Consider the following 17,893-nt stretch of genomic DNA (forward strand, 5'->3'; position numbering starts at 1 on the left):
CTAAACCCCCAAGCACCGGCAATGAAACCCCACATGCCCCACTGAACTAGAGGAACCCTGCCCCCCCACCCAACCCCACCTCCCCACCCTCTATGCCGATCACACCAACAAACACGCCCAAGCATACCCCACACAATCAGAACCCACCATACCATACATTCACTACCCCTCCCGCTCTCCCTCTCGCTACCCCCCCTCTTGCCCACCCAACGCCCAGACCAGCCCCATCCCCATTCTAAAAACATGGAACAAAAAGCCCCCCCCAACCCCCTCGCGCAAAGAGACCCATACAGCCTCAGAAAAACACCCCACCCACAGTAGCAAACCTCCCCCGAGAACAAGTCCAAGGGCAACACAAGAAACCAAAACACAACAGAAAGCAAGGGGCATAGATTGATATCTCAAACACCCAAGGTCCAGAATCCGGAATCTCTGCAGACAAAAGAGAGATATAGCAGACCAGTCCAAGGATCTGGCTATGCACAGCCAGGGCAAATGCCAAAATGAAGTAGCAGCTAGAGCATCATGGTGGCAGTATCCTCCAACAATACCCAGCAGGGCTGCTCAGAACTGGGCAGAGGAGGATGCCATGGGAGGCTACAGTGCCCCCCCGAAAGGGAGGCACATGGTTAGAGCTCAGGACCAACCGACCCCTGGTGCAGTCATCAACATCCGGAAACACAGAGTCCGAAGAACGTCAAAGGGAAGCAAAACCAAGCTGAATAGCTGATGAACCAATTAAGGGCCCGGAGGTATGGGTGCCAGAGATCTGATGAAAGCCTGCAGCGCCTCCGCATCTTCGTAGATCTTTGGTCCCCCGGCCTCAAAGACCCGGACCCGCGCCGGGTATTGCACCACAAAGCGGAGGCCCCTGTTGCGAAGCTCGGTGCAGTGAGGTGCCAGGGCGCGCCGACGAGCAGCCACCTCGGCAGAATAATCATTGAAGAGTAGGATCTTAGCACCCTCCCGTTCCAACGTGCCCTTTTTCCTATACAGCGCCATGACCTGGGCCTTGTCAGCAAAGTTCAAATACCTGGCAATGACAGGGCGAGGTCTGCCTTCGCCCTCGCGGCGCTGACCCAGGCGATGCACCCTCTCCACCACGGTGCGTGATCCTTCCGGGGTAAAACCCACAGCGCCAGGCAGCCACCTCTCCACAAGCTCGCGCAATTCAGCGTCGCGTATATTTTCTGCCAGGCCCACCAGGCGAATATTATTGCGGCGGCCGCGGTTCTCTTGGTCCTCCAGGCGCTCATGGAGAGTCACACATTGAGCCTGCAGGTCCCGGACCTGCGTTTCCAGCACTCCAGAGCGGTCCTCTTGGGTGGCGATGCGAGACTCCGCGTTCTGGAGGCGCTGCCCATGTCGCTCCAGGCAATCTCGCACATCCTCCACAGTTGCCTGGAGCTTAGTAAGCCGCTCATCAATCGCTGCCGATATGGTGCGGGTCAGCTCCTGGACCGCGTCTTCTTGGAGTAGCACTCTCGGCGGGGTCACAGTTCCGGCCGCCATCTTAGGTGCTCCGTGCACGCGTTGGGTTCGAGTCGGCCGCGGGGTCTTCACAGGCATAACTCGCCTGGCAACCGGTGCAGAAAGCCGCCGAAGCAGCCGTTAGCTCCCCCCTGCTGTCCGCTCTATGTGCGCCGGCAAAACTTAGAAGAGCAGGGCGAAAAGGCATTAAATCGCGGAGATTAGGGCGCGAGAGGGTCGGAGCTTGAGCCAGGAGCCGCCGCTCAGCTCAGCGTCATCACGTGACCCCGACAGTTTCATATTAATTTGGGGTCCAAAAAATGCATTAGGGCTTATTTTCAGGGGAAGTCTTATTTTTTTCATATACAACAATCATCTCCTCCCCAAAATTCTTCCTCTTTCTTTTCTTCCCCCCCTCCCATGTGCATCATCTTTTCTCCCCTCTCACCCATCCCCTTGTGCAGCATCTTTCTATCCCTCCCTCCCATCCCCCTGTGCAGCAGAACACCGACCCACCCACCATGAGACAGACATACCATACCTCTGAGGCCTCTAAAAACAGCAATGGCAGCGGTGCTCTGAATGGACTGCTTCGTGGCGTTCCCCGCCAGAGCCTTCAAAGAGGCAGCACTAGTGTCAAGGATGGAGTCAGGAAGTGTCGTGGACATTTTGGGGGGGGCTTCAGGGATCGATCTTAACCAGGGCTTATTGTGGGGGTAGGAGCATCTTTAAAAATCATGCTAGGGCTTATTTTCGGGATAGGTCTTATTTTCGGAGAAACAGGGTACCTCCACAGGTAAAACTGAGGCTTTGATTGGCAGCTGCTTAGGCAGTCGGTTTGTATGCACTAGAGCAGTGTATCTCAAACTGTGTGCCAAGGCACACTAGTGTGCCTCCTGAGATTCCAAGTGTACCACGGCACATTAAGGAGGAAGAGAGGCACCTGCCAGCTGACTTCCCTATGCGGGACATCACCAGCGCTGTCCGATTCGCCAAAGGCCTGCATGTTTCCCCCTTCTCTCTAGCATTCTCCGGCTTCCCCCCTGGCCTCCTGGTCTCACTTTTAAAGCCAATTAAAGCAGCCTACAGAGGATCGCCAGTAGGTAAATTGATTTTATTTTCAATATAGTGATTGAAATATGTCAGTTTTGAGAATTTATATCTGCTGAATATATTGTGTGTGTATATGAAAAATGAATGGGAAAAATTGCATTATTATTAGTAAAGGGGATGAAATTTGGGACAGAGCTTGGGTGGGCATAGGGAGGTCTGTGGTTGGGTACTCAGTTGATATTTGGTAGACTTAGGGGGTACTTAGCTTGAAGTAGTTGAGAAACACTGCTGGCGCCAGTGCCTCTCCTTCTCTCTGGCCCTCTTCCCTGCTGGCACCCCCTACTGGCATCTGGAGGGCCCCTGCACAGGCGAAGACATCAACATGATGATATTACATATATGCGTGATGTCATCACGGTGATGTCCTCGCACTTCTGGGTGCCTCAAGCCGTGGCCACTACCTTTAGTGTGCCCCGGCTCGAGAAAGTTTGAGACACTGCCCTAGAATTTTCTCCTGTGTTCTTTGCTCCTGTTTGTTCCACCCCCACCCCCACCCCACACACACCCCTTGTCTTTACCTAGTGTGGGAAATGTGGAATATGGAACTGAACTTTTATTCACAGGACCTTTATTACGCAAGGGCGAATAAGCCTTTGGACTTGGAATATCTTTAATTCCTCGTGCCTTTTCCTGTCCTTGACTAATCTTACTCTTAGGTTTATTGTCAGGGACAGGGCGGGTTTCATGGCTTGCAGGCTGAAACCCAAGGGTTTTAGGGATTCCCGACTTTTCCCTGTCACAGTATATAGATAAGTAGATAAATCATTTTGAATATTGGCCTGATATTTAAGTGGGCAGAAACCTCTTCTGCTTGGTTAAATCGTTTATCACTGTCTAAATGGTGCTATTCAGTGGCACTTAACCAGATAATGGTGCTGAATATTTCCACAGACCGCTCAACAAAAAAATGGGCAGATCAGGGGCAGTACAAGGGGGTCAGGGAGGAGTTGGGGTTTGTATGGGTGCCAGCAATAATCACACTGGATTCACACAGCTAAGCGGGTGAATTTAGGATAGCTCAAAAGCATAAGAAAATAAGAATTGCCATACTGGGACAGACCAACAGTGTCCAACCCAGGTAGAAGCCCAGAGTGCAGCAACATTGCTGAGCTGAGATTGTGATGTCATAATGCCTCATTCCACCAATGCCTGAGAACCAGCCTCATCAGTGATGTCACAATACCTTGATTATCCTATACTTGGCTCACATAAAAACATAAGAATTGCCACACTGGGACAGACCAAAGGTCCATCAAGCCCAGTATCCTGTTTCCAACTATGTCCAACCCAGGTCCCAAGTACCTAGCTAGATCTGAAGTAGTAAAACATGTTTTATGCTGCTTATCCTAAGAATAAGCAGTGGATTTCCCCAAGCCATCTCAATAAAGACCTATGGAGTTCTCTTTTAGGAAATTATCCAAACTTTTTTTTAAAAAAACACTGCTAAACGAATTGGTTTCACCCCATTCTCTGTAACATCGGCCCCAGCACTGAATATTGTCTGGGACCTGCATAACTGGAGTTGATCTTTTAATTTTCGTAAGTTTGTTCCCATTCCTCTGTTTCTTGTCTTTGCCTTTCCACTATACCGTTGCTTTCCTATGCATAATTTGTAGTTCTTTTCTACTTTCCCAATTTATTAATTGTAAACCACTTTGCTACTACTTCTAAAAGGCGGTATATAAAGTTTAATAAACCATAAACCATAGCATCATTAAGGGAATACATTCAAAGAAAGCATGCACGCATAAAATTGCTTTGAAAACAAAATTCAGGAACAGTATGTGTAGTGGGTGCCTAATGTTTCCTTGAAACTTATATGCATGGTTTCAGAAACACCAAAGTTTGCATACTAATGTAATATTTTAGAAAGCAGGAAGGCATGCAAATGACAATATTGCAGTCATTTTCACATGTAAGTGACCTTTTATAGACTAACACCTAGCAGAACAATATATACCATGGGGTTTTTTTTGTGTGTTATTTTTATTAAGGAATCATAGGAGAACAGAAACAGCGAAATATATATTTCCATGGATGGAATGCATAGGTATGTGCATGAATTATAGAATTCTAACATTTGTTTAAATATGTATTAATATCTAGGCATGGGCATTTACACCAGAAGATGCTCATAGGCTTGGAAAAGAGACGATATGATTGAAGTCTACAAAATCCTGAGTGGAGTAGAATGGGTACATGTGGATCGATTTTTCACTACGTGAAAAATTAAAGACTAGGGGACACTCAATGAAGTTACAGTGAAATTCTTTTAAAACCAATAGGAGTAAATATTTTTTCACTCAGAAAATAGTTAAATTCTGGAAAAGTGGCCAGAGGTTGTGGTAAGAGCGAATAGCGTAGCTGGTTTTAAGAAAGGTTTGGACAATTTCCTGGAGGAATGGTCCATAGTTTGTTGTTGAGAAAGACATGGGGGAAGCCACTGCTTGCCCTGGATTGGTAGCATGGAATGTAGCTTCTCCTTGTGTTTTGGCCAGGTACTAGGGACTTGGATTGGCCACCGTGAGAACGGGCTACTGGGCTTGAAGGATCATTGGTCTGACCCAGTAAGGCTGTTCTGATGTTAAGTGATCAACCTTTGCACTAATCTTTTATAATGGAAAAGGTTTAAAATAAGCACCATAACCAGCACTTTTAGTGGGTGCCCTGTTATAGCATTATCCTTTTCTTGTGCATGTTTGTTGGACAGTTTTCAAAAACTACATTCTTTATTATCCTGTTAAATTAGTCTAGATTTATGAGTTAATTCCTCCTACCAGCAGATGGAGACATAGATTTGAAGATTTTGATGACATCACCAATATAAAGAGTGGTACAGCAGTAACATTCCAGTTTTTCTTGGACTCCAGTAGATGGTAGAGGTGCACTGATGCAGCAGAATCTCTTTTGTGGAGTTGTTTGTTTATTTTGTCTACATTTGAACCAGACTCCTCAAGCTTCAGTCTATGTCTCTTGGTTTTAGGTTTGAAATTTTCAAACTGAGGGACAGACTCCCAGAACCTCAGACACAGACAGCTACTGGTTGAGATAAAAGAGGGTTTCTAGTTCTTCCTTGATGGCCCAGAGCTTTGTCAGCATTCTTTCCCCCCATGTCTCAAGCTGCATCAAGACCTTTAGGGCCAAGTAACAAGCATCAGGGGTAAATCCTCTTGCCCTAGGGATCTGGATTTTTTTTTTTTTTTTTTTTTGCTATTTCTACCCTGTCGGAGAATAAAAGGGGGGAGGGGTTATTTTAAAGAAAGCAAGCAAGCAAGACTGAGGCTCAATGGTCTTGCCCAATCTTACTCAGGCTTGTGTCAGGCTTTTTAAATTAGACTCAGGGAAACTGATACTGCCTCTTTGGGGGGGATGGAAAATCCATGGTTCTGCAGTTGTACTGGAGTGGCACAAACAGGAGCTTCTTTGCTATGGGCCAATTGACACCGTGGGGCCTGAAGTACAGTGGCAGGTTCCTTTTGCCCTGTGTGTGATGGGGATAGCATCATGTTATACAGGAAAGCCATAGTGAGTGCCCAAGGGCCGGAGCATATGCTTCTGGAGGTTTCTGTTCCCCACCATAACTAAAGAAATTTTCATGGAAATGGTGGTCATTTTGTCCCTGTACCATCCTGGACATGCTTTATGATGTACATAGGCTTTCTTCATTTGGGAAGGGGGAGTCAGCTTGATGACTGGATTTGGGATCACAGGAAGGTCCCTGAGAAGTCCATAGACCTTTTTTGGACCTTCATCTGGCATTATTGAGACTGTTGTTTTTTTAAGTGTTGACCATTTGGAATAAAGTGAGATTGCTTTTAAAGATTTGTCTCCTTGGTTCTCCTCATTTTTTTTTGGACCTCACTTGTTTGTTTGCTGTATAGCTGTCACTATGGGGTGGCCATCCTAAAAATATGACTTGCCATCTGAAAAATATGGCTTGCCTCCCCAAATATGGTTCTTTCTCCCCCTCCTCCCCACACACACGGTCTGTTCCCTTCCCCAAACTTGCCTTCTTACCAAAGCTTCTTCCTGCTCTGAGACTGTCAGCACTGTGAAAAAAAACAAACAAGCAAATAACTAAAGTAAAGGGCAGCACATAACATAGAATCATGCTGCAGTTCTGTCTGGCTCTATAGGCCCCACCTCCTGATGTACACTTCCTGCTGCTATGAGGGAGCGACTGGCAGGGCCTGAGAGCTGCACCAGGAGTCTCTGCTCTGTGTCAGCTGCCCTTTCCTTTAGTTAGTTAGGTTTTTTTTGTTTTGTTTTCACAGTGGTGACAGTTCCAAGAGGAGAGCAAGCTTGAGGGAAGAGGAAAAGGGATGCTAGAAAGGAGGAAGGTAGAGAGTGCTGATGCTGCTGAACCAAAGTGGGTGGGGCAAGCAGAAAACAAAAAAAGAGAAAAAAGGAAACAGTATCAAAGACATGTAGAGGAAGAATGGAAGACAACAGAAGGAAAGAAGAAATGAAAGGAGACCCTGAAAAAGCACTTAGAATGCTAATTTTAAAAAAACAAAACAATACAACGGAGAATGAAAAAAATAAGACAACAAAGACAGAAAAGAAAAACATTTTTCAATTTTTAGGGCCTGTTAGCTTGGGATTTGTACACATCTGATTTTTATACGAAAATACAGGATGAAATGCATTTCATGTTTTCTTTTTCTAGTACTGCACTTTTTAGGTAGTTTCTATTTCAGTTTTGTTGTCTGCATGTTATTTTGTTTAATTTTTGATCTCTTATTCTGTATTATATGAGGGTAAATCCATATTCTGTATAGAAACATGACGGCAGATAAAGGCCAAATGGCCCATGTAGTCTGCCCATCCGCAGTAACCATCATATCTTTCTCTCTCCAAGAGATCCCACGTGCCGATCCCAGGCCTATCCCACGTGCCCAAGATGAAGGATTCAGCCCATGTGTAGTTCCTGATTAGGGATCTCTAGCAATTTGATTCATTGATTTTTTTTTCAGCACCTAGTGCAATAATTGCAGCATTATCGTTTCACAGTTTTGGTTATTGCAGTTTGAATCATGAAAGCACTATTTTGGCATGGTGTTTGCTCAGTTCCAAGTGTCTTTTTTGCAGGGTTTTGTATTACTTCACAAGCGTTTCCAGTGGAAGATGACTGTATTCCCAAGATACTAGAGTTTTCATAATTATATATTTTTGTATGCTGAATTATATCCTTGTTGCATTGATGAGGAACGTGGAGAGGTTTACTGAACTGGGAGTGACAGGTTTATACGGAGTTTCTGTTCCATCCTCTGTAGCAGTACTTTTCAACCCAGCCTGGGTCGAGAACCACTTCATTCCTGTATGGTAGAATTAATTGAACAGTGCTATGAAATAATACTTGCTCTCTGTGTGGCTGAAACTGGATACAGGGGTTTCTAAGGCCTTTAAGACTTACTGTCGCTTTTATAGTTGATTTAAAGAACATAAGAACATAAGAATTGCCATCTCCGGATCAGACCCTGGGTCCATCAAGTCCGGTGATCCGCACACGCGGAGGCCCCGCCAGGTGTACCCTGGCATAGATTTAGATGTGCATCTAGTTTACCTTAAATCCTAGAACGGTGGATTCTGCAATTACTTCCTCTGGGAGAGCATTCTAGGTGTCCACCACTCGCTGCGTGAAACAGAACTTCCTGATATTCGTCCTGGACCTGTCCCCCCTCAGCTTCAGTGGATGGATGGTGGCTGATGTACAGAAACGTCACTTTGACTTGCCTCCCTCAATGAGTTGCTTCCCCTGTGCCTCCTCAAATCCTTTTGTGTTGCGATGCCACAGGCTTGCTGAACCCCTTTTCCATTAGGGCAGGGGTGTCCAATGTCGGTCCTCGAGGGCTGCAATCCAGTCGGGTTTTCAGGATTTCCCCAATGAATATGCATGAGATCTATTTGCATGCACTGCTTTCATTGTATGCTAATAGATCTCATACATATTCATTGGGGAAATCCTGAAAACCCGACTGGATTGCGGCACTCGAGGACCGACATTGGACACCCCTGCATTAGGGTATGAGGCTCCTTTTATTAAGGTGTGCTAGCGTTTTTAGCGCGCGTGGGATATTACCGTGGGCTACACCATGCCCTGCACGGCTAGAACTAACGCCAGCTCAATGCTGGCATTAAGGTCTAGCGCGTGCGGCAATTCAGCGCGTTAATGTTAGTAAAAGGAGACCATGGTTTGTTGAAAACTTTCTAGACCGCCCAATCTGAAGATAAGGTCTAGGCAGATTACAAATTTACAAACAAATTTAAAAATTAAAAAAAGAAAGCCATATTTAACAGGAAAGACAATCGCACAAAAACAGTCATATCATTGAATATCCGTAAAAGGTATTGACAATTTAACCCTACTCTCTATTTCCTGTCTTTTACCCAGTTCTTTATCCGCAATAGGACATTGCTTCCTAACCCATGGCTTTTTAATTTCCTCAAGAGTCGCTCATTCAAGACCTCTGCAGCATTCCACGGGCACAAGTTGAAAAGGCACACAAAAGGAGCAAGGTGAGCTCCTGGCGGCGAATAAACACTGGCCGCTATGGTGAGTGGACGACAGTTGTCTATTATGAAATTTTCTTTTCTGCTGTCCCTTTTTGTGTACTGCTTTGTCTCTTTTAATCTATTTTCAGATGAGGCCTGTTCGATTCCAGTCCTATGGGGTGGGGGGATGCCTTCTGGCTCATATTTCAGAGCGATGCCCATATTGGAACTTGTGCTACCCAGTTTATGCGCTCTTACCTTCTCCTTTGAGCCAGACATCTTTGTCCTTAGGACTCTTAAATTGTAGATCTCTTCATTTGAAGATGGTTTTACTGTATGATTTTGTTTTGATATCAGTTTTTCAATTGCTTTACCTCTGTGAAACCTGGTTGAGGGAAGGCGAAGATACCTATCTATAACTGTTTACCACCTGGGTTTATTGCTCTATCCCTCCCGATAATGTCGAGGAGAAGAGGAGATTTGACGATTATCTCTTCAGACATTTTAGAAGTAACTGAAGTATTTGTTCACTTTCCTTATCCTGAAATCTTGGTTACTAAAATTTCACTTTCTTCCTTTTCTTTCATCTCTTACTTTTCAACTGTATGCCATCATTGTTCTCTGCTATCTGGAATACATGTTTGCAATCACTGGCAATGAAATCCATAAGATTTCCTAGCTCTCTTATTTTAGGGGATTTTAACATTCATGTTTCTTTCTTTGGTATGGAATTTGATATACTGTCTTTCTGTGGTTACAATCAAAATGATCTACATATTACATACAAGTATTTATTTTGTATTAGAGGCCAATCAAGTCCCTTGCTCGTGCTGGTTCCAACCATAATATGGTTCCTGGGACCTCCTGTGGAAGCCTCGCAAGACTGCCACAGAAAGTTCTGGCATGCATTGCAATGAATCAGTTGCATGGACCAGGAATCTGTGGGGTTCATACATGCTCCCAAAGAGACCACTGGACTACCAGAGCTTCCTAAGGTAGTCATGGGGAGATCCTGCAGGTGGTCGGGTAGATTAGGGGGGGAGAGGCGATCAGGGCATCATGGCACAGATATTAGTGAATGACATATTGTTTCTCTATTCTGCAGGCCCTGATGATTTAGACCTTCCACCATTATAGGCTTGGAGAACTTTATCCACTTCCTGGCTACAGACTCATTGTTTAGTGCCGAATCCAGACAAAACTACAACGTGTTGGTTAATGGGGCATTCCTGCCAACCATTGGTACACCTGATCTTGTTTGGTACATGGATCATGCTAGAAGATTCATTATTCTATCTTGGAGTAATAATTGATTCTCAGATCACGAGTGTCATCATTAATAAGGGCAGGTGTTTTCATCTTGCATGAACTTCATTTGATAGGACGCTACTTTATTAAAAATGCATTTCATTTACTTTTAAAAGCTTTATTAATTTCTTGGTTAGATTTCTGTAACATTTAAACTGGAACTTCACAAAATAGTATGAGAAAGCATCAGACTCTTCAGAATACAGTTGTTCATTTGTAAAGTATGGCTAGGAAGTCTGATCGTGTAACTCCTCTGTTGAAAAAGTTGGATTGGTTACCTATTCATTCAGTACAAGATAGTATTTAAAATCCTGATTCTCGTCTTTAAGGCTCTACAATTGGGGGTCCGCCAGTATTTGGAAAGCCTGACTATTCCTTACAGTCCTGCTAAGCTGTTACATGCATTAAGGGCAGATTCAAGAAAGTGCACCCAAAATTAGGCACAAAAATATGGATGCTAAGCACCAATTGTAAATGAACGGTTGCACACAAAATTGCTGTCAGGGGTCTCCAAACTTTTTGCTACGAGGGCCACATTGAGTACTTCAGCATTTTTCAGCGGGCTGCAGTAAAAAAAAAAAAAGAAAGAAAGATAAAGAACTCTAGATATATGAGTTTTATTGAAAACAGAAAATTTTATAAACTAATTACAGAGTATGTGAGATTACATTATCGTATATTAATGAATACGAACACTACCAGCAAATTCTCATAATGTTCATCACAAATTATAATAAAGCCATTAATGTGAATGATGAAACTGTTTTTGTGTTTTTAAAATCTTATTAAACTGAGGTTCAAATTTTGAAATGCTAATTATAAGTAGCGACTTCAAACGCTCATCAGACATTCATGATCAACTTTTCTTCTCCCCATCCATTTAAAACTGAGGAGTTATTAGGTTAGGTCAGGGGTAGGCAATTCTGGTCCTCGAGAGCCGGAGCCTGGTCAGGATATCAGGATATCCACAATAAATATGCATGAGATAGATTTGTATCTCAAGGAGGCAATGCATGCAAATTTATCTCGTATATATATATACCAGCAGACCAATGTGAACTAATTCGTCAAATTTACAAATTCTTTAGGGCTTCAGACATGCCATTAATTGTTTCGCTGATATTTTTAGCGATACAAAACATGTTTTTATATGGCTATGGCTGTGGCTTCTTCATTTGCCCATATATACCTATTGGGATTGGGCATCCCTCCTGCCAGGAGTTGTTTCAGAGGTTCCAGCAGGAGAGGAGTGGGCATCTCTTCTGCCGTGGACAGTGGGGGTGGGGGAGGGGGGTTGGGGTGGCGGCAGGAGGGACAGGTCATCCCTCCTGCTGGCCGACTTGTGGTGGGGTTCAGGAGTTCCCTGCTGATGCTGCACAGCTGATCGTGGCAGGGAGATTTCCTTGTCGCGATCAGTTTAGCGGCCATGTCTATTTGAAATGTAGGCCATCGTTTTGCTGGCCTACATTTCATGTGCCTATCGTGGCCCTAGGGCATTGCTATGTGGCCGCTTAAGCTCATCTAAGGTTTCTTAGGGCTCCTTTTACTAAATCACAGAAGAGCTTCTTACTGCAGGCCAGCGAGTTAAATGCTCCGACACTCATTCAATTCCTATGAGCGTCAGAGTATTTACCCCGCCGGCCTCTGGTAAGAAGCTCTTCCACAGTTTAGTAAAACCCAGTTTTAATTTGTGCCCTTTTTTTTGGCCAGATTTAAAAAGCATAACTTTTCAACTTGGAATTCATCTTTATTTAGAAGGTTAAAAGTTAAGCTCATAAATGTAAACCTGCCATTTGTTCACCTAGATTTATGAGCCTCATTTATAAACCTAATCCTGAAAATCAGTGCTAAGGTTCTAACTTTGTTTCCCCACTTTAAATCCACCCCTTTTGCTACCCACTTTTCATGTTCCTAAATTTACAAGTGTAGTGAAATTTTGAGTAAAAATTTATGCATTCAGCCCTAGTAAATTTTCAAAAATCTCAAAGTTAGGAGCATAAATTCTTTGAATATTGGGCCCCAAATCTTTTAGGTCTCCTTTTACAAAGCTGCTGTAGTGAATATCGGTGCAGCAAATGCAACGCAGCCCCATAGAAATTGAATGGGCTGCATCACATTTGCCGCATGGGACTTGTTAACACAGGTTTGGAAAAGGAACGCTTAGTGCTCCTTTTACTAAGCTGCGATAGCGTTTTTAGCACATGCAGAATTGTCGCGCGCGCTAAACCTGCTCTACGTGGCTAGAACTAACACCAGCTAAGCGCGCGCTAAAATCGCTATCGCAGCTTAGTAAAAGGAGCCCTTAGTTATTTTAAAGTGAGTTGAAAATTAATTTACTATTGTGATAAACAAATATGTGTTCTAAGATTAGTATAAAGAAAAAAAAAACCTAGAATCTAATTTTCTACAGAATTTGATAGCAAATGATGCATTTTTATTCCATAGTTGCTAACTATTATTTTTCTAATTTTAGTTCTAACATGGATTTAGACATCAAAGACTATAATAACAAGACTGTTATCAAGGAAGAAAACAGCACTTCTACCTCAACAAATTCTCATTTTCCTACTTGGGAAGACTATAATAGCAGTGTTGATGACATCCGATATTTTCTCATTGGGTTGTACACATTTGTAAGCCTTCTTGGTTTTGTGGGAAATGTACTTATCCTGTTTGCTGTCTTCAGAAAGCGCAAGCAAAAGACTATAATAACTTTCCTCATTGGAAACTTGGCTTTTTCTGACATTTTGGTTGTGCTTTTTTGCTCACCTTTCACCCTGACGTGTGTCTTACTGGATCAGTGGATTTTTGGAGAAATCTTGTGCCATGTGGTACCTTTCCTTCAGTGTGTATCTGTTCTGATCTCAACGCTAATGTTAATCTCTATTGCTATGGTCAGGTACCACATGATAAAAAATCCTCTTTCTACCAATCTAACTGCAAACCATGGCTACTTTTTAATAGCAACCGTCTGGACTCTTGGATTCACCATGTGCTCTCCTTTGCCAGTTTTTCACAAGGTTATTGATCTCGGTGAAACTTCTGGAAGCTTCCACCTAGAGTCACTGAAGAACAGATTCTTGTGCATTGAATCATGGCCTTCTGATTCATACAGAATTGCATTCACTATTTCCCTATTACTTGTGCAGTATATTTTGCCCATGATTTGCTTAATCATCAGTCACACAAGTATCTGCAGAAGTATAAGTTCCAGGCTTCCAAACAGAGAGAGCAGGTTTGAAGAAAATGAAATGATAAACTTGACACTTCAGCAACCTAAGATCAGCCAGTCTCAGGCGGAAAGCTCCAGCATGCACATATGGAGTTACTCATTTGTGAGAAAACACAGGAGAAGATATAGTAAAAAGTCTGCCAGTGTGGTTCCAGCCATCTTAAGGTGTCGCCAAGATAATACCTTGGGAGAAGAGGTTCCAGAAACCTCCACGACTGACAGGAGCCAGACATTGCCTTCCAGTGTGTTTTTACCTGGGGTACCTATATGCTTTGAGATGAAAACAGAAGAAAGTTCAGACCTACAAAATGTGATGTGTACATCCAAATCCATCACCAGAATAAAGAAAAGATCTCGTCGGGTTTTCTGCAGGCTGACAGTATTGATCTTAGCCTTTGCTGTCAGCTGGATGCCACTGCATCTCTTTCACCTTGTGACAGATTTTAATGCTAACCTCATTTCCAATCGACATTTTAAATTGGTATTCTGCATTTGTCACTTGCTGGGCATGATATCCTGCTGTCTGAATCCCATATTATATGGCTTCTTAAACAATGGAATCAAGGATGATTTGATGTCACTTATTCAGTGTTTTCAGATATCATAATCCTAGGGCGAGAGGGAAACAGTATTGTAAATATTCCAGCCTTTGTACAGGAAACAATGAAGTGGAAGCTTTTAAAATATGTTCTGTTCTGTGGAAATAAAAGAAAAGCATTGCACTTTTGTGGTTTGTTGTTTCTAATGTACAGCAGACTTTTATAAACAAGTTTCAGTATTTCTGTTCAGCTTTGCACACATTTCCATTGATTAAAAGTGATCAAATGCGGAAAGCACATCTGATGACCTATTAAAAAAGTATAAGATAAAGCTATACAGTATATGGTTTATATTGTCTCACTTCTATCTACATCTGTATTTGTTGGCATTGATAAGTGAGCAAGGTAATATTACTATAAGAGTTGAGTATTAAACATTAATTTATCGAATAGGCACATATGTATGAATGACATCACAAATTGGCATTTATGCATGTATGTGGAGCAGTGGTTAAAGCTACAGCCTCAGCACCCTGAGGTTGTGGGTTCAAACCCATGCTGCTCCTTGTGACCCTGGGAAAGCCACTTAATCCCCCCATTGCCCCAGGTACATTAGATAGATTGTGAGCCCACCGGGACAGACAGAGAAAAATGCTTGAGTACCTGAATAAATTAATGTAAACCATTCTGAGCTCCCTTGGGAGAACGGTATAGAAAATTGAATAAATAAAACTGGTGTGTTTGTTGCATTAGAATAGATTCAATACATGGCACCAAAAAAAAAATCACCACAGAGAGAGATTCTATAAAGGGGGGTGCATTCCCTTTATAGAATAGTGCTTAAATGCAGATCTCTGACCTAATTTTGAGTGTTGGAGTTAATGCCTGCTAAAACCTGGTGTAAATGCCAGCACCAAAGTTGGACACTGAACATAAGAGCTGCCACACTGGGACAGACTGCAGATCCATCAAGCCCGGTATCCTGTTTCCAAAAGTGGCCATCCTGGAGTATCTGGTAAGATCCCAAAGAGTAAAACAGATTTATGCTGCTTAAAATAAGCAGTAGATTTCCCCAAATGCACCTTAATGGCTTATGAACTTCTCTTTTAAGGAAGTTATCCAAACTTTTTAAAACCCTGCTAAACAAACTGCTTTCACCACATTTTTTCAGCAACAAATTCCAGAGTTTAATTACACATTGAGTGAAGAAGTTTCAAGTTTCCCATTTTGTTTTAAATCTACTACTTAGTACGGTAGTTTTGTTACTTACCCCCTAGTCCTAGTATTTTGGGAAAGAGTAAACAAGTGACTCACATCTACCTGCTGCACTCCATTCAGTATTTCGTACACCTCTGTCATAACTCCCCTGAGCCGTCTCTTCTCCAGGCATGCATAACCACCTTATATTGTATGGTAAGTCCTCCATAACCTACCCAAAACCTACTGGACCTAACTGTACACCACACTAATAGCCCTTATGCCTGCAGGTGTCACCTAGATGTAGATACATTGGGATTAGGGTGGGTTTTGGAGGGCTTACACTTTCCTAGTTAGAATGGGATATGGGCCTGGGTCTTCTCCGCAGTCTACTGCATTGACCACTAGGCTACTCCAGGAACCTGCTTGCTGCTCTACTAGGGTTGGCCTGAGCATCTGAAGCTATTATATAGGCACATATATACTGTTTCATTCACATCTTTGTGGGGTGGGATGGAGTCAGTGACCACTTGGGGGGGGAGTCATGCCTTATTCCCGCCAGTGGTCAGTTTGGATACCTTATGTGCATTTATTCATTGTCTAGTCCTAAACATATAAATTGTGTCCTGGACGTTTTCTAAAATGTTTATTGCAGAAAAACATCCAAATCATAAGCCTGCCCTAGTCCCACCCAAGCTATACCTCTTCAGATTTAGACACACTGCAGAAAACCACCATCGAAATCCATCTACAAAATGGGTTTTGAAAATAGCAAATTGGAAGGTTTGGTGAGATAAATGTCCATCTGCCCCTTTATGCCAGTTTTTGGACATTTCTCTTTTTTGGAAATGAGCCCAATATCCAGTTAGGCCCAAATTCTGTAACCAGCGCCTAAAGTTAGGCACCTATTTTGGAGGCGCCCAACTAGATAGGCGCCTATCTAAATTGAATAACAAGCTCAATTAATCTTTTTAATCAGCACTGATTGAAACATAGGCGCCTATCAAGAAAGCGCAATTCTGTAACAAGGCGCCTCTACAAATTTAGGTGGCCTTCAAAAAAATAGGGGCTATGCATGTAAGGCATGGGCGTGGCTGCATGTTAGGCGCCTTATTGCAGAATCATTGCTCTTAAGCGTGCTTATGCGCTCAGCTAGGCGCTTAACTTTTAGTTGTGCCTAGAGCTGGCCTATTTCTTGGGCACCTCCAAAATAGGTTCTGCTCAGCGTGATTCATTAAATAGCACCCAATTTTACTTGAATCGCCCTGAACAGTGCCTAATTAGGCGCCTAACTATTGGGCGCTTCTTATAGAATTTGCCCTTTAGTGGCTAGCCACTAACTGCAGGTATTCAGTGAGGAAATAGTTATCTTTCATTGATTATCTGCAGTTAGACGCTAAAATGCTATTGAACCAGCCAGGAGCCATTTCTGGCTGGTTAAATCATTTTGAATATCAACCAGAGTGTTTATATGTATGAGGGTGGTTTGAAAGGTTTGGTAAAAAAGCAAGTTAAACAACATAGTCTCCATTGAGGATTATACTCTTAGTCCAGTGAGTTTCCATTTTTTTTTTTTGTATCATAGGTGTAAGGATTGATAGTGTGTGGCCCCCACAAGGTGAGGTGGTAGGGGTTATGTGAGAGGCGCCCTTCCATACGCCGGGTCCCAGGTTCAGTTCCTTCACTGAAGATTCACCAGGAAGTAGATTCAAATAAGAAGCACAGCCAGAATGATTGCATAAAGAATATATTATATTAGTTATGCCAACTGAAAATGCTGATTGCTAGCAACAGCTATGCTGACAATAGGAAAAATAGCTTACGAAAAAACTGGAAACTTGTTGGACTAGGTATATAACCCTCGATGGAGACTACGTTGTTTAACTTGAGTTTTTACCAAACTTTTCAAATCACCCTTGTATATGCGATATACATGTTGAACTGCAGATATTTTCACATGGCAATCGTGAAGACAAGTGGGTACTGAAAAGTTCTCGCCCCAACCAGGAAAAGAATGAAGTGGATATGGTTCAATCAATGATCTTAAACAATGTCAAAACAGAGAATTTTATTTCCACAAATTGGCACGAAACAAAATAAGGTAACACTTTTCAGCTTACAGTGGCAAAATAATGTTCAGAATTTGGGAAGATGGTTGGTTGGGGTGAGAACTTTTCCCTTTTAGGTCTCTATACATATTTTTATTGTTTGTGTAGCATCATATCTGAGAATTTAGAAAATGACTTTGGGAATGACAAGGATTATGATTTCTGGTCTCCTTGGAGTTTTCTTACTTTAACAAGCATATTTGTTCATTGTTTTACTGTTTTCATATCTTAGCAACAACAACAAAAAATGTAATCTTCCTTTTCTTTTATTCTGTTTTTTGTTTTTTTTTTGTTTAAGGAAATGACATCCACTCCAACAAAAGAATTAATAATTAACTAGTGTCTTTTGCTTGCTTCTTATGTCAGATTAAGTACTTTGGCTTAGCTTTATCATCTTGATCATTGTTTCATTATTCCATTTGTCTTCAGTT

The 17,893-nt window shown here is 42.7% G+C and overlaps 1 protein-coding gene across 14 annotated transcripts in view; it reads left to right on the forward strand.

Annotated features, from left to right (window-relative positions):
• Positions 1-14,340, forward strand: part of NPY5R (neuropeptide Y receptor Y5) — a 35,101-nt gene extending 20,761 nt beyond the window's left edge. For 2 of the 14 annotated variants that reach the window (XM_033941659.1, XM_033941650.1), the window contains 3 exons: positions 9,035-9,139; positions 10,184-10,423; positions 12,860-14,340. In XM_033941659.1, coding sequence (XP_033797550.1) covers positions 12,867-14,225 — 1,359 coding nt within the window. In that variant the 5' untranslated portion in view covers positions 9,035-9,139; positions 10,184-10,423; positions 12,860-12,866 and the 3' untranslated portion in view covers positions 14,226-14,340. Of the gene's footprint in view, positions 1-8,977; positions 9,140-10,183; positions 10,424-12,859 lie in introns of all 14 variants that reach the window. The other 12 variants (XM_033941629.1, XM_033941736.1, XM_033941726.1 and 9 more) reach the window with 10 other exon arrangements.
• The last annotated feature ends 3,553 nt before the right edge of the window (positions 14,341-17,893 follow it).

The sequence above is a fragment of the Geotrypetes seraphini genome, chromosome 1 (genome assembly GCF_902459505.1).
Source record: "Geotrypetes seraphini chromosome 1, aGeoSer1.1, whole genome shotgun sequence".
NCBI classification, from domain to species: domain Eukaryota; kingdom Metazoa; phylum Chordata; class Amphibia; order Gymnophiona; family Dermophiidae; genus Geotrypetes; species Geotrypetes seraphini.